At 39.2% G+C, this 13,989-nt stretch overlaps 1 protein-coding gene across 1 annotated transcript in view; it reads left to right on the top strand.

Moving 5' to 3' along the window:
- The window catches only part of LOC107716778 (partitioning defective 3 homolog B-like), a 335,521-nt gene that overhangs the window by 316,316 nt on the left and 5,216 nt on the right, over nucleotides 1-13,989 (top strand). The window contains exon 22 of the mRNA XM_016523332.1: nucleotides 8,527-8,603. Coding sequence (XP_016378818.1) covers nucleotides 8,527-8,603 — 77 coding nt within the window. The remainder of the gene's footprint in view (nucleotides 1-8,526; nucleotides 8,604-13,989) is intronic.

The following is a 13,989-nucleotide window of genomic DNA, read 5'->3' as shown; positions in this document are numbered from 1 at the left end:
GTGTTCGACTTGAAGCAGCGCTGCTTAGACCGATGGGTGTGTGTCATCAAAGTACTGCGAGAGCTATAAGAGAGCGCGGACGTCTCCTTATGCTTTCTCTCGCCGTACTTTAATGTCATACACCGATCGATCTTCAAGTCGAACACACCTCTTTACTCTGGCGTGTCACGTGACCGAGTGTAATCGCAGCCTCTGCGATTGAAAAATCTCGTTTTTTCATATCGCGATATTACCGCAAATGCAATTAATCGTTCAGCCCTAATCTCAATTATACAAAAATAACACTAATGATGACAGATTTGTCATTTTTGGGTCTGTAACCTTCAGCTTCAGTGTCAGAAAGCCTTCTCAAAATCTTCCAATTCCTGATTCGATAATTGAATAATTCCTGAAATTAAGTTTTGTCCTCCATTTATTTTCTTTTTGAATATTCTGCTTTACTCTGAAATATGTTACATTGTGGAAGAAAATGGGTTTCGATGTCATTTCATGTTGACTTTACAGGCGCTGGCCTGCCATTTTTGGTCTTGCGTCAGGGATGAATACATCAAAATAAGTTTTAGCTCGGATGGGTCAGGCAAACGGTGGTCCAGGTAATGGTGCTGATGGCTCATGGATTGTGCACGGCATGAAGGGATGGGGAGGACGCTTTACGACTGGCTGTGTCAGTCTCTTCCGCCTGAATTACCCTCTCATCTCTCCTCTCCTCTGCTCGGCACGCCGTGAAATGGCTTTCTGTAGGCCATTAGCTCTGAAGGAGCAGGGACGAGTGGGATGGAGGATACAGCATCGGTCTGCTCTCCCACCATGCCTTCCCAATGGCCTTCATTACGAAGCTTAACTCTGACACACATCACCCAGCGTGTCTGTCAGTCAGACGCCACCGCGTTTATTGCTGCCCATCGTCACCCCAGGTGGAGTACAGCAAGGGCCCGATTCTTGAACAGTTTGCTGTCATGGCACACTTTCCGCACTTTTTGATGTCTTGTTAAGTTGAGATTTAAAAATAAAAATAAAAAATGAGGATTTTTGACGAGGATTTTAAAAAACTACAAGTGATTAGAGGCTTGGAAATGAATTTGGAAATGTTTTGTTGTACTGGACGATGCTTGTAGTGAATGACTCAAACGTAGTCATGCAGGATCATGTGTGATCTTCCGATGTTTGTTTAAATAGACATGGATTGCAAACAAAGTTTGTATATTTATTTGTGCAGTCACTGCCTTTCTTTTTACTACCGTTTAGAACATGAACAAATTAGATCATGAATGGCAGAAATTTCAGTAAGAAAAGAACGAAATTCTCACACACACACACGCACACATATACTGTATATGAAGAGTTTATTTGCAAAAACCTATAAATGCCTATAAAAGTGCTGTGCATTATTCTCCACATGTAGCGTGATCTGAACCCTAAACACGTTTTGTCAAAAAAGCCGGTATTGTCCACTTTCAAGGCATCGTGAGTTCACATTTTACTGCAGAAGCCGACAAGCACCCTTGTTGTTTGTGAACAGAAACCGATAAGTCCATTTTAGCGAATCAGCGCACTGTATTCAGGTCAGGTGACAAGGCTGCCAGTCACTTTGAAAAGACACGTTAGCTGAGAGGAGTATCGTCAAAGCTGACTAAAAGTGATCGAGGATGGATAATTCCGATGAACTTGATGAACCCGTGATATCTTCTTCAGGGCGTAAAAGGAAAATAAAAGCTGAAACTTTTTCACAGGGCCTTGCAAAAACAGCACGTTACAATGGTGAGGGAAAAGCTCCGTGTATTGCGTGTAATCACATCCATACAGTCTATGATCACAACAACAACGTTTGTCAGGTGTCTACATTGTCAGCTGAGGAGATTACAAAGATTTATGTATATAACTATTTAAATATTACTACATGCTAATAAATGTGCCAATTTAAACTTTTTAAAATATTAAAAAAAAAATGGTTACACTTTATTTTGATAGTCCACTTTAGACATTCAACTAGCTATAAGTAACTTTGCAACTACATGTCAACTAATTCTCAATGATTTGCAACTACGTGTCTACTAACTCTCAGAGTAGACTGTTTTTGGTGGTTTTGGGTTAGTAGAATAAGTTGACGTATACTTGCAAAGTTTCTTATAGTCAGTATGTTGTATGTTGTGGACCCGTCAAAATAAAGTGTTAGAAGATATTAAGCAGACAGTCTACTAATACTCTGACTACTAGTTGACATTTAGTTGCAAAGTTACTTACTGTTAGTAGAATGTCTAAAGTGGACTATCAAAATAAGGTGTTACCCAAATGGTTATATTTATTGCCGTTATTTAATAATCAGTAAAAACCTAAAAAAAAAAAAAGATTTAAAGGCATAAATTTGAGATATTTTTTATTTGTTTTATCTAATGGAGTGACATTCATAAGTTTTTAAGTATTACATTAGTTCTTTTAGAGGAGAAAGAAAGAAAGAAAGAAAGAAAGAAAGAAAGAAAAAGGGTTATGCAAAGTTTAGAAATCCTTGAAAATGTCTGATATTTATAGCTTATGAAACAAACATTTGCAAATAAGTTAGATGCACAAACTACAACTACATAAACAAAGGTCACAGCTTTTCCGATGCATATGCCTTTGAATATGAACCTTACTATTTCACATATAAAAAGTATGCTGTGTTTTGATATTTAACATTCATCATCAGTCATTATGTGCTGCCAGACATGTATGACTTGTGTTAGCACAAGTCGAATGTATTGATGGTATGTACTTAGCATCTAAGGAGGTTGATCAAACAGCATATTGTTCAGCATCACTTAGAGCGAGTGAAAAGGACAGATTAATCTGCACCACTAAAGGTTTCTTCATGAATAAACTCATTTATGGGTTATTAACATTTAACAAGTGCCATTTTCAGCCCTGCGAGTTTGGCCGGCTTGAGCAAACTCTCGATAATGTCGCGGGTGAGAGTTTGCACGGTCAGATCAAGAGATTTCTTTAGTGGCGTCTGCAGGTGAGGCGACTCTAATGAGGCCGGGGTGCTGCCTGTTTGAGGGTGAGAGTCCCGCCCTGCCCTTCCAGCACACCATTCTCCTCCTCTCCCCTCCTCGCATTCATTTGTTTACCTAGCCTGCAGTGAACTGTAAAATCAGACTGATTTCATCTCTGCGTTTTACATATGCATGAGCCCTGTGCCGCTCAGAGCGGAGGGATGAATACACACTCTCCAGAGAGAGACCTCCAGTGCCCCCCGAGCAAACACACACACCCCTCACAAACACTGGCCTCTGTGCCTACACACACACACACACGATCACAATTAACTTAGTCATACACCTACTCGTATATTCAGATGTCAGAAAGGGGTTTTCACAGATGCATGAAAATGTATTTAACCAGTTTCTTGTTATTTTTGCATGGTTTTTGTATTAGATTTTTTTGTTGTGGTGTTGTATCTCAACAGTGTTTAGTTAAATAAAAATCTGAAATGGCAGACAAAGTCAAGAGGAATGTAGATAATTAAGATACTTTTATTCAATTCTACAAAGCATCAGTAAAAATAGCTCTTATCTAATCTAAATGGACTATTTCTCCTAATATTTGTGTATACCGTGCAGTTGCAGTAGGTTAGCAACATGCAAACATTAAAAGAATAGTTCATCCAAAAATGATCATTTTGTCATCAGTTACTCACCCTCATGCCGTTCAAAACCTGTATAAGTTACTTTCTTATGTTAAACACAAAAAAAGATATTTTGAAGAACCAAACCGTTGTTGGTCCCCATTGACTTCCATAGTAAGGAAAGAAATACTATGGAAGTCAATCATCAACTGTTTGATTACCAGCATTCTTCAAAATATCTTCTTTTATGTTCAACATAAGAAAGAAACTCATACATGTTTGGAACAACATGAGGGTGAGAAAATGACAAAATTTTCATTTTTGGGTGAACTATCCCTTTAAGCTTTGTTAAAGTCAACTGAGTTTGTTGTGTGTGCTGCCTAATGTGAAATGTGAGAGTTGGCTTTGTACACTCTCAGAAAAAAAGGTACAAAAGTTGTCACTGGAGCTGTTCCTTTTCAAAAGGCACACCTTTGTACCTAAAGAGTCCATATTGGTACCTTAAAGGTACATATTAGTACCTAAAGTGTACATATTAGTACCTAAAACATACAAAAGTGTACCTTTTGAAAAGGTACCGCTCCCGTGACAGCTTTTGTACCTTTTTTTCTGAGAGTGTACTGCTTTCCAAATCTGTCACTTTTGAGGTTTCATGATAGTTGATGCTGCCTTAAAAGGTAGTAGGTACTGAGGCAGGTCACTAGGTCTTGATACACAGCAGAACATCACATGTATCACATACAAAATGCTGCATAAATACCTTTAGGATCTCCTGAATAGAATCAAAATATTGCAGGTTTTCACACCACCGCGGTGCAAATCCGATGTTATTTCACCCTAGATTTTCGTAATGAAGCTACATTATTACAGGGACATTCCCTCTGGAGCATCCTGGGGTTGTCTGGTTTACTCAAGGGTCCAATCAAGTGGTCAATGTTTGGCTGGTTAGTATGTTCTCATTAACTTTTTTTTTTTTATTGTTACATCTTAAGATTTTAGAACACAACAGTGCCTGCCCACTTTTTAGTGGCCTTGAAGTATGTTTCCCATAGAGAAGAGTTCTAAGCGTACTTAACTGCGGCAAAGATCTACAAACTCCAGTACTGCGTGCCATAATTGTCTAAACCGGTGGTGATTTTTTTTCAGAATCATGTATAATGTAGTTTTCCCCAGAAGTTCAACTTTTAAACACAATTAAAATAATGTGCACTTATGGCTTTAACAAAAGCATATTCCATCGATCAACAACCTCTCAGTTCACAGCAAGTCTTACTTTAAAGTTTTATATTTATTGTTAAAAATCAGTACCCCTATGGAGAAAATGGGCTATATTTTTACTCATGGAAGCCAACTGTTGCATTCTATTCTATAGCAAATGTTTTACCAGTGTGTATTACTTTTCTTTTGAGGGCTCTTTAAAGCATGAAATAGGCTTGAGCAGCTTTCTTTGATATCACATTTCAGAATAGTCACTTGTAAAGGGTTTGAGACTATCTAAATGGTACCTTCAGCCAATCAGTGTTGTAATGATGTAAATTCCCTGCATGATTAGTCACAAGACATTAGCAGCCCAGGTGATTGGCTCGAATGCTTCTGTGCATGAGGAAAGATGGCAGATTTCAAATCACGTGCTTCCAGACGAGCAAGTGTCATTGAGATGAATGGGAATGCTTACGGAGGTCTCACTCCAGGTATTATAGACCTCCTCGGGCACAGTGGTGATGACTCACTTCTTGCTCCGATCGAATCAGCAACCTTCCGGATACCAGCCTTAACTGCTGTGCCACACCACTTCTATATCTGATCAGCCCTTAAATGAGGCCCTCATCGTTGATCTCTTCGTCTCCTTTCTAGCCACAGGCTAGGTGTCTGGAAAGGCGGTTTATCCTCGTATGCACTGTTATCAGTTTCAGGGTTGCAGGGTGTTCGTTTCATGCTCCTCAGTTTATCCATTTCCTCCTGATTGGCTGGTTTTTGGTCAGCACGGATTGGCAGCTTCTGTCAGAGTTGAAAGCACAGATGGTGAGAGGGCAGAGTGTGGACACAGTTAGCAACATGGTGTGAATGCGAGGGCACAGCCAAATAATGAAGCAAATCACTGCCGTCATTACAGCGGGACAGATCCAGCCAGATATCGATCCCTGTAGGGGAAGGATCCTTTAAATTTTTCTATACCAAATATTGAGTTTTGAACACCTGTGTCAGATAGTGATATCTGATCCATTTGAAGATTTAACCCTCCAGGCATCTTCACCGTTCTGAATTTCACCGTCATCAACATTCAAAGACACCCACTTCTGTTACTCGTGGAGTTCATTGCGTCTCGTGAAGGAGAGGCAAAGATAGAGCGAGGAAGATGTGTCTGATTGAAACCGAGGACATTTCCTCTTTTGTTCAGAAGCACTTCCTCTCTGACCTCTCGCTCAACTAGCCTTTTTTTCACAGGTAATGTGTGCCTGTCCTTTCATCATATATATTGAAGCCCCGAAGACATTTCGGGGTTTTTATTTTTTTTTTGAGACTGAGAGGAAAAATGTGGCTAATATGCAGGCAGGAGGGCAGCCGTTATGAGGACGGTGGAGAGAGAGGGTTGTGGTACGGCGAGCTGTGTATTTAAAATCAGCTCATTGAGACAGATGACACAATTTCACACATATTGCCCTCGGAAAAGCAGCCAGTTTTCCATAATGGCCCCAACCTTCATCTGTCAGGCCCTGCTAAATCTACTGGAATAATTTCCTCATGGATTATATGTCAGTATTTATAATTGATTAAGGTACCTATATGTTTCAGGGTACAATTCTCACAGTCCCAATCCTCTGTCATCTTTTTGCTTTTTCGGGTGAAGAGGGACAAGGCGGCTGCGAGACAAATGGGGGAAGTCTCACCAAAATGAAGTCTCTGCTTCTGAATGTTTTATTCGGGCTCTAAACGGCATGATCATTGCACTCGGTTTGACCAAATCCCATTGAAAGCGCCGGTCTTTAGAGGAAGGAAACAGGAGATGCTCCCAAATCTGCATGCTGAATGAGGGGAGGTTTAGCCCATCTTTTAAGAGATTGCTCATCTTGCTAATGTAATGCGCACAGTTAATCTGGCTCTTCCTTGGGCTCGAGTCAGGCTTAGTCCAGGAGGGTTGGAGGACTGTTAGACTCCATCCTGTTTTAGGAAACATAATCTGGGATCTGGCTTTTTACCCCCTCCCCAAGACACTCCCAGTACTAAATCCCCCAATAAGCAGCCTTTGTGAGTAACTCACACTGCCTTTCATGGCTTGATTACAGGGCACAGCAGGTATTTCAGGGGGAAGGTGACTCCGTGATGAATGTGGAGAGAGAGAGTGACAGGGCCAGTGCTGGTCTAGAATGCGGCATTGAATGAATCGCTCATGTTAATTCATGTTTCACAATGAACTGCACAGTAATGTGATGAGACCGATAGGGGTGTCTGCCTAGGTGGAATAGGTGTCCTTGTGCCAAGTTGAGAAATTAACCAGGGGGCATGGCAAAAGTGGTATTTTAAATCTGGGGGGCACAATTGAAATTAGAATATAATGTGTCATTATATTCTATTAAATATTTTTAATTGTGGGTTTAGTGACTCTTCACCATTTCTTCTACACCATTGTGACCTGTAACTGACAGATATCTGTGTTCACCTTCATAAAGGTGAGTGATGTTGAATGTGTGTAGCTACTATAGTGTTATTTAATTAAGACTAAATATCATTATATTAAACAATTATTATTTGAAGTATTAAGGAATTATTGAAAATAAATTATGACAATTAAAATGTTTATATTAATTAAATGATCACTTTTTAATTTATATATTTTTCTCAGCAAGGATGCATTAATTTCAGTGTCTGTAAAAAGTGACAGTAAAGATATTTGTTTCAAAATGTTACTTTTCTGTTTCAAATAAATGCTGTTCTTTTTAACTTTCTATGCATCTATGAATCTTTAAAAAATGCATTACCGTTTCAATGAAAATATTAAAGACTAACTTTTTTTTTTTTAAAACATTGATAATAATATAACATTTATTTGAGGGAATAATCTGATTATTCTAAATCAGATTATTCTGATTTAGAATAATCATTCTAAATCAGCATATTAGAATGATTTCTGCAGGATCATGTGAGACTGAAGACTGAAAATTCAGCTTTGCATCATAGGAATAAATATGAAAATATATTACAATATTGAAATATATTATAAAATATGCAATATCCTATAAATGGAATACAGTCATTTTAAATTGTAATAATTCACAACATTGCAGTTTATACTGTATTTAAAAAAAAATGCAGCCTTGGTAAGCAAAAGGCCACGATTTCTGCAGGATCATGTGAGACTGAAGACTGAAAATTCAGCTTTGCATCATAGGAATAAATATGAAAATATATTACAATATTGAAATATATTATAAAATATGCAATATCCTATAAATGGAATACAGTCATTTTAAATTGTAATAATTCACAAAATTGCAGTTTATGCTGTATTTAAAAAAAATGCAGCCTTGGTAAGCAAAAGGCCACAAAAAGAAACATAATGTTTTAAAATATAGTTAAAATATAAGTGCCAATCAGCAGTAGAGCACTGTTCATTGTAAGATATATATTATTTTTAATTATGATCAGTTATTTAAAATGCATTCCAGTGTTGTAATATCTTGAGCATTATTTACAGCTACTTTTATGTTTGATATTGATTTGATTTTGTAGGTAATAGCCTTAAATGCTCAGGATGAATTATTTTTTACATCTAGAATTATTATGTACAACATGGTTTGTGTGTATACTGCCCTGTTGACTCTGCCACACACTGCAGTAGCTGTATTGCAGTCAATCATTATGTGACGTTGTCATGTATACTGCCTCGGCTCTTTTTCACTCTGCTCTCTTCTTGCCCTTTACCCCAGATGCCAATGAGAAACCCTGACCCCAGACTGATACCCCGCTATGAGGACGTCGAGCGACAGTACGCCTCCCTGCCCAGGTAAGAGTGTCCACTCATTAATCCCGCATCCTTCATGACAAAATGAGAAGAGATGGAGAGCTAGAAAAGGAGAAGATGGAAAGGAAGAGAGGGGGAGAGCAGGTAGTCATCTGTCTCTTTCATGCAGAGCTGAATAATCCTCTTTAAAGCATATAATTAAATCTGGAGTGTCTGCCTTCTGAGGCCCTCCTATCCTGGGAATTCACCTGATCCTCTCCGGGGAGACGGCCATGCGGTCGCAGCTCTGTAACCCGATCACAGAGCGCATTTCTGGAGCCGCCTAAAGTTACGGCTGCCTCTTTCTGTCTGTCTTTTTCTTTCATTGGTCCGTTTTAGTGATAATTGGGTGATTAATACACAGATGGTGGCCCATTTCGATGAACTCTGGTCAAGAGGCACATTTTTGGAGCTATTCTTTAGTGCACAAATCAATCACAATCACTCGTTCTTCCTCATCCTATCCTTCACTTTAAAACTAACCAGTTCCTTTCTTAAGAAACCAAGAAACACCCTCCTAAATCTCCCCTAGTCCCACACTCTTTGGCTTTTATGCTAGTGGGCCTTCCCAGACCTCTTCAGACTGGTCACAATGGTTTCATTGTTTATTCCGCCTCATGTTAGAAGACCTCTTAATGTGTCTTTGCAGTCTAAATGAGTGTAAAAACGGCTGTTGTCGAACCTTAGGAGAGCTTAAAAGACTCTGTTGAAGCAGTTTGTACAAATGTCAGTAAATTGTTCGCGTATCTTTTAGATTAGCCAGCGAGCTGTCAGTTTCAACACCGCAAATGCCAGAAAAGAGCTTGTGATGAGGGAAGAAGGTTACATTTGATGAGAGATCTGAAAATAATGCCATATTTTCATTGTTCTGCCTGTTCAATGTTGCCCTGGCAACCAACACCCACCATCTGCGCGAGGCTGGACCTCCTCACCCCGTCCTCCGATTTCTCACTTTTTTCCCTCCTTTTCCTTTCCTTCTGTGGTTTTCATTTTCCACTCCTTCTGAAATTCGTGAAAATTTGCGTCCTCCTGTGAGGCGCGTCAGGTTTGTAAATTGTCGTTGGCGTCAAAAAGACATGATGGCTGATTGTTTAGTATCAACCACCCCGGGGTCTACTTTCAAAGCCATTTCCCTTGTAAATAACGCTCCTCACCTCTAGATCCATTAGGGTACAACGCGCTGTTCGGAGTCTCCCGCAGGTGAGCTCATAGGTGTTCGACAAGCTGCGAACTGCGAGCTTCTGCCCAGACCGTCTCCCGTCCAATTGCAGGACGAGCGCGCAAGCGTGACTTCTACAGAGCAAACCTCATTTAGCGTCATTCAGCCCCTGCGTCCATTACCACACCGGGCTGGTAGCAGATGGAGAATATTAGGCTAATGATTAAATGAAGCAGGTGGAAATTTTTTGATGGTTTCACTTGCTGCGGCAAATGCGGTCAATCATTACTCATTCAACGCTTAGAATTTGCTTCGAGGTTTTGGAATAGCTGGCCATTTGGCACCGTTTCAAGGAAGTATTATTCGTACTTGGACATTCTCAGCCTGAGATGCAGGATCCACAAAAAAAAAAATATTTTGGTGGCCCATTTCGATGAACTCTGGTCAAGAGGCACATTTTTGGAGCTATTCTTTAGTGCACAAATCAATCGCAATCACTCGTTCTTCCTCATCCTATCCTTCACTTTAAAACTAACCAGTTCCTTTCTTAAGAAACCAAGAAACTCCTCCTAAATCTCCCCTAGTCCCACACTCTTTGGCTTTTCTGCTAGTGGGCCTTCCCAGACCTCTTCAGACTGGTCACAATGGTCTCATTGTTTATTCCGCCTCATGTTAGAAGACCTCTTAATGTGTCTTTGCAGTCTAAATGAGTGTAAAATCGGCTGTTGTCGAACCCGCCTGAGATGCAGGATCCACAAAAAAAAAAATATTTCACTGATCTATTTCAGACTTCACGAGAATGAGACCACTTAACCGCCTGACTCATCTTTGAAGACATGTAGCACCCATCACATACCTTTCATACAGTTCTCACACATACACACGGACGCCTATTCATTTCACACTCTCAAGACTGAGTGTTGTGAAAGAGTAAGTTCAGTTGCTCATTTTCACTTCCCTTTTGTCAAAGCCATCTGCGATGCGAAGCTTGAGTTACCGCCGATATTACAGCAGTCGATTTAAAGAAGAAATTCAATTAGATCTGGCAAAATAATCAGAGTTTCAAGTCTAATGTTGCTCCTAATTTGTGTAATTACATTTTAGGTCATACAATAACATTTCTGAGGGATAGACACCTATCTTGTTAAGTAAGTTTGTTATGAGAGCTGAATGTTTGGTTCGTTTCTCCGCTCCCAATATAAGGTTGGAATTCCAACCAAATAATCCTGCCTGGATTTGTCGTCTTGGTGGGATCCTACCCGGTGTTATATGACGGCCAGAGGTCAGCAGGCCGTCCGTTTGTGTACGTGTCTGTGTGTGTGAGGGTAAGGTGCATGGTTCCCGAGGGCAGCTGAATAAACAGCCCAGCCTTCAGATGGTCCACAGTGTTACTTTTTCAGCCAGGTGCACTATGGGAGCTCTGATGTAATCTCCAAAACATGGCACTTATTTTCAGGGCAGCTCCTGTCTAGGATAGCTAGGATACTCTGGTTTGAATGTTTCCGTGTCAAAAAAAATGATTGTCAGCTACAAGCTCCTCAAGCGAAAACCTTTACAGACAGCAGAACACGATGGTCCTCAGTGACAACAGCAAGAATGAGATAACAGACGTTCACCAGACAACATTCACCAATCAGACACTGGAGTTGATGTTCCAGTATGAAGGTTTGAGGAGTGAACAGCTGGCACCTTCTGTTTTTTCCCTCTTCTCTCTTTGGTGATGGACGACCGAATCATTTATCTTTCATTATTTCTCACTTTACCTATATTGCTCTTTTGTTTTGGTTTCTTTGTCATTAAAGAGTCATTGAGTTGGTAATGAAATCTCATTTTAAGAGGGAAACTTTGTTACCTTGAGTTTCATAAGTGCTTAACTGGGTTAGGAAGCCCAGATGAAGACAGCAGTCTCTTACTCGCGTTGGAATTTGGCTGATATGAAGAGCCTGCGAAAGTGAAGATGTCTCCGTGTATAACATGCTGGCTTATGGCTGTCATCACGGTTTGAAAGTAATGGTAAAACGACTCAGAATATAATTTTGTCTGCATCTGCTCACTGCATGATGGAGAACTGGAGGCCGATTTTTAATATACCTTTCATTGTTCATTCTGTGAAAGAGGATCATTTCGTTTTTTAGCTATTTGCGTTGCAGGAGTTTCTCAGGGGACTAATTTAGTCTGCACTGTTTATCCATATGGCTATCAAAAGGGAATCATGCCATAATCATTTATACGTAAGCATTCTGAATGACTTTGTAAAGCTCAAAATATTTGTAGGGACTGTATGTGGTTTGCTTGTCTTTTTTCTGTGGAGCTTAGGGTGGATGGCATATTTTTAACACATTTCGCATTTTTTTTGTTTTGTGTGTTTTCTTTTTTGTTTGTTTGTTTGTGTTTTCCACTGGATTTGGAATCAATGATTATAATTGATTTAATTGTTTATTTTATCTGTCAGCTGACCAATCTGTGGAACTCAACACATCCCATTGAGCAGTCTGTACTTCTATGCCTCACAGCCTCATTTTCATTCAAGTGATTAAATATGCCATCTACCCTGACTAAGGGCCATGGGTGCTCAAAACAGCTGCTCCCAGCTGTTGAGCCCACAAAACCATTTAAATAACTGCACATTAGGAATGTCTTGTAATTCCCAACCAAGCCCCAAATGCAGTTGCACAGAGTCTTTAAACCAGGAGGGAAATGTGTCCCAGTGGGCCACATACCACTATAGCACATTTAGTTCGAAAAATCAGGATTTCACGGACTGAATACTACATTTACTGCCATGAGATACTTAGACAAGAACGGGCCTAAAGTTCTTATCTTGATCACTGATCCTCAAACTGCATGCCTGTGCTAAATAACATGCTGCCACTTCCTGATTTCCCAGCTTTTTTTTAAGGGAGGGCAAGAGGGCAATATAATGTATATATAGTGTTGGGTAAGTTAATATCAAAAAGTAATTAATTACTATTACTAATTACATCATCCATATTGTATTTAAATTACTTTACTAATTACTCTGTCTGAAAAGTAATTTAGTTACTCAATAAGTAACTTAATTATTCAAATCGCTAATTAGGCTACATCTTAAAACAATAAAATTTAAACTCTTTATTCTTTCGATTTGAGTCAAACATAGAATAGTTTAGCCTTTTAGCTTTAAAACAACTGTAATACTTAAACATTTTTATAAAAAATGCAACCTTCTTTGGTTAACAAATAGAAATACTCTGCAAAATATCTGAATAACAAAAAAGCTTAAGAAAGGTTAAACAATACATTTCAGTTTTGCAAGATGTTCAGGAAAAGCCCAACTAGTAAAATCCATACAGGTTTATGTAAAAATAACACGTTAACTAATGTAGGTAAGAATAAATTACAGAAATTATCTCCTCCGCTGAATAAAGCCGCGTCAGATCGCGCTGTTCTTCTGAGGTAAATTCCGGCTTATTCCTCATAGCAGGTCTTCTTTCAAAAACGATGAAAATTAGATGAATCTTGATTTTTTTTTAATCTATTTTCTTGTATCTAGATGAGGGCGTTTGCGCGCAGGTGACTGCATATAATGAGCTCAGATACGGGAAAGACTGTACCTCGCTTTAGTTTCATACGGATTATATAATCAGAGAATATTCGTTTTCGATTTGAATTCGTTCATTTAAAAGTAGACACTTCAAGCGTTCAGATACGGGAAAAACTGTACCTCGCTTTAGTTTCATACGGATTACATAATCAGAGAATATTAGTTTTCGATTTGAATTTGTTCATTTAAAAGTAGACACTTCAAGCTTTATATACGGGAAAGACTGTACCTCACTTTAGTTTCATACAAATTACATAATCAGAGAATATTCGTTTTCAATTTGAATTCGTTCATTTAAAAGTAGACACTTCAAGCTTTCTATAGACATATTTCTCATGTTGTAATGTGGGGTTTGGTGTTTGGGTTTTGTTTCATGTTCATGTTTTCCATGTCTTTTATTTTGTAATTGTTTCATGCTGTCAGTGTCATGTTTCCCTTGCCCTCATGTATCCTGCGTTGTGTATGTGTCATGTTCTGATTGGTAGTCTTAGTCATGTGTCTTGTTTCCCATTGGTTTGTTCATGTCATGTGACCCTCCTTGTCTGCTATAAGTAGCCATCATGTTCCCATAGTCGTCGTCGTGTATTGAAGTTGTAACCCGCTGTCGGTGAGTCTAGTCTGTTTATGCCTCGTCAAGTCTGTTCATG

The sequence above is a fragment of the Sinocyclocheilus rhinocerous genome, unplaced genomic scaffold, assembly GCF_001515625.1.
Source record: "Sinocyclocheilus rhinocerous isolate Xijiao unplaced genomic scaffold, SAMN03320098_v1.1 scaffold1441, whole genome shotgun sequence".
In the NCBI taxonomy this organism is placed as follows: Eukaryota; Metazoa; Chordata; class Actinopteri; order Cypriniformes; family Cyprinidae; genus Sinocyclocheilus; species Sinocyclocheilus rhinocerous.
The sequence above is the reverse complement of the archived record's forward strand: the minus strand, read 5'-3'. Positions and strand labels throughout refer to the sequence as shown.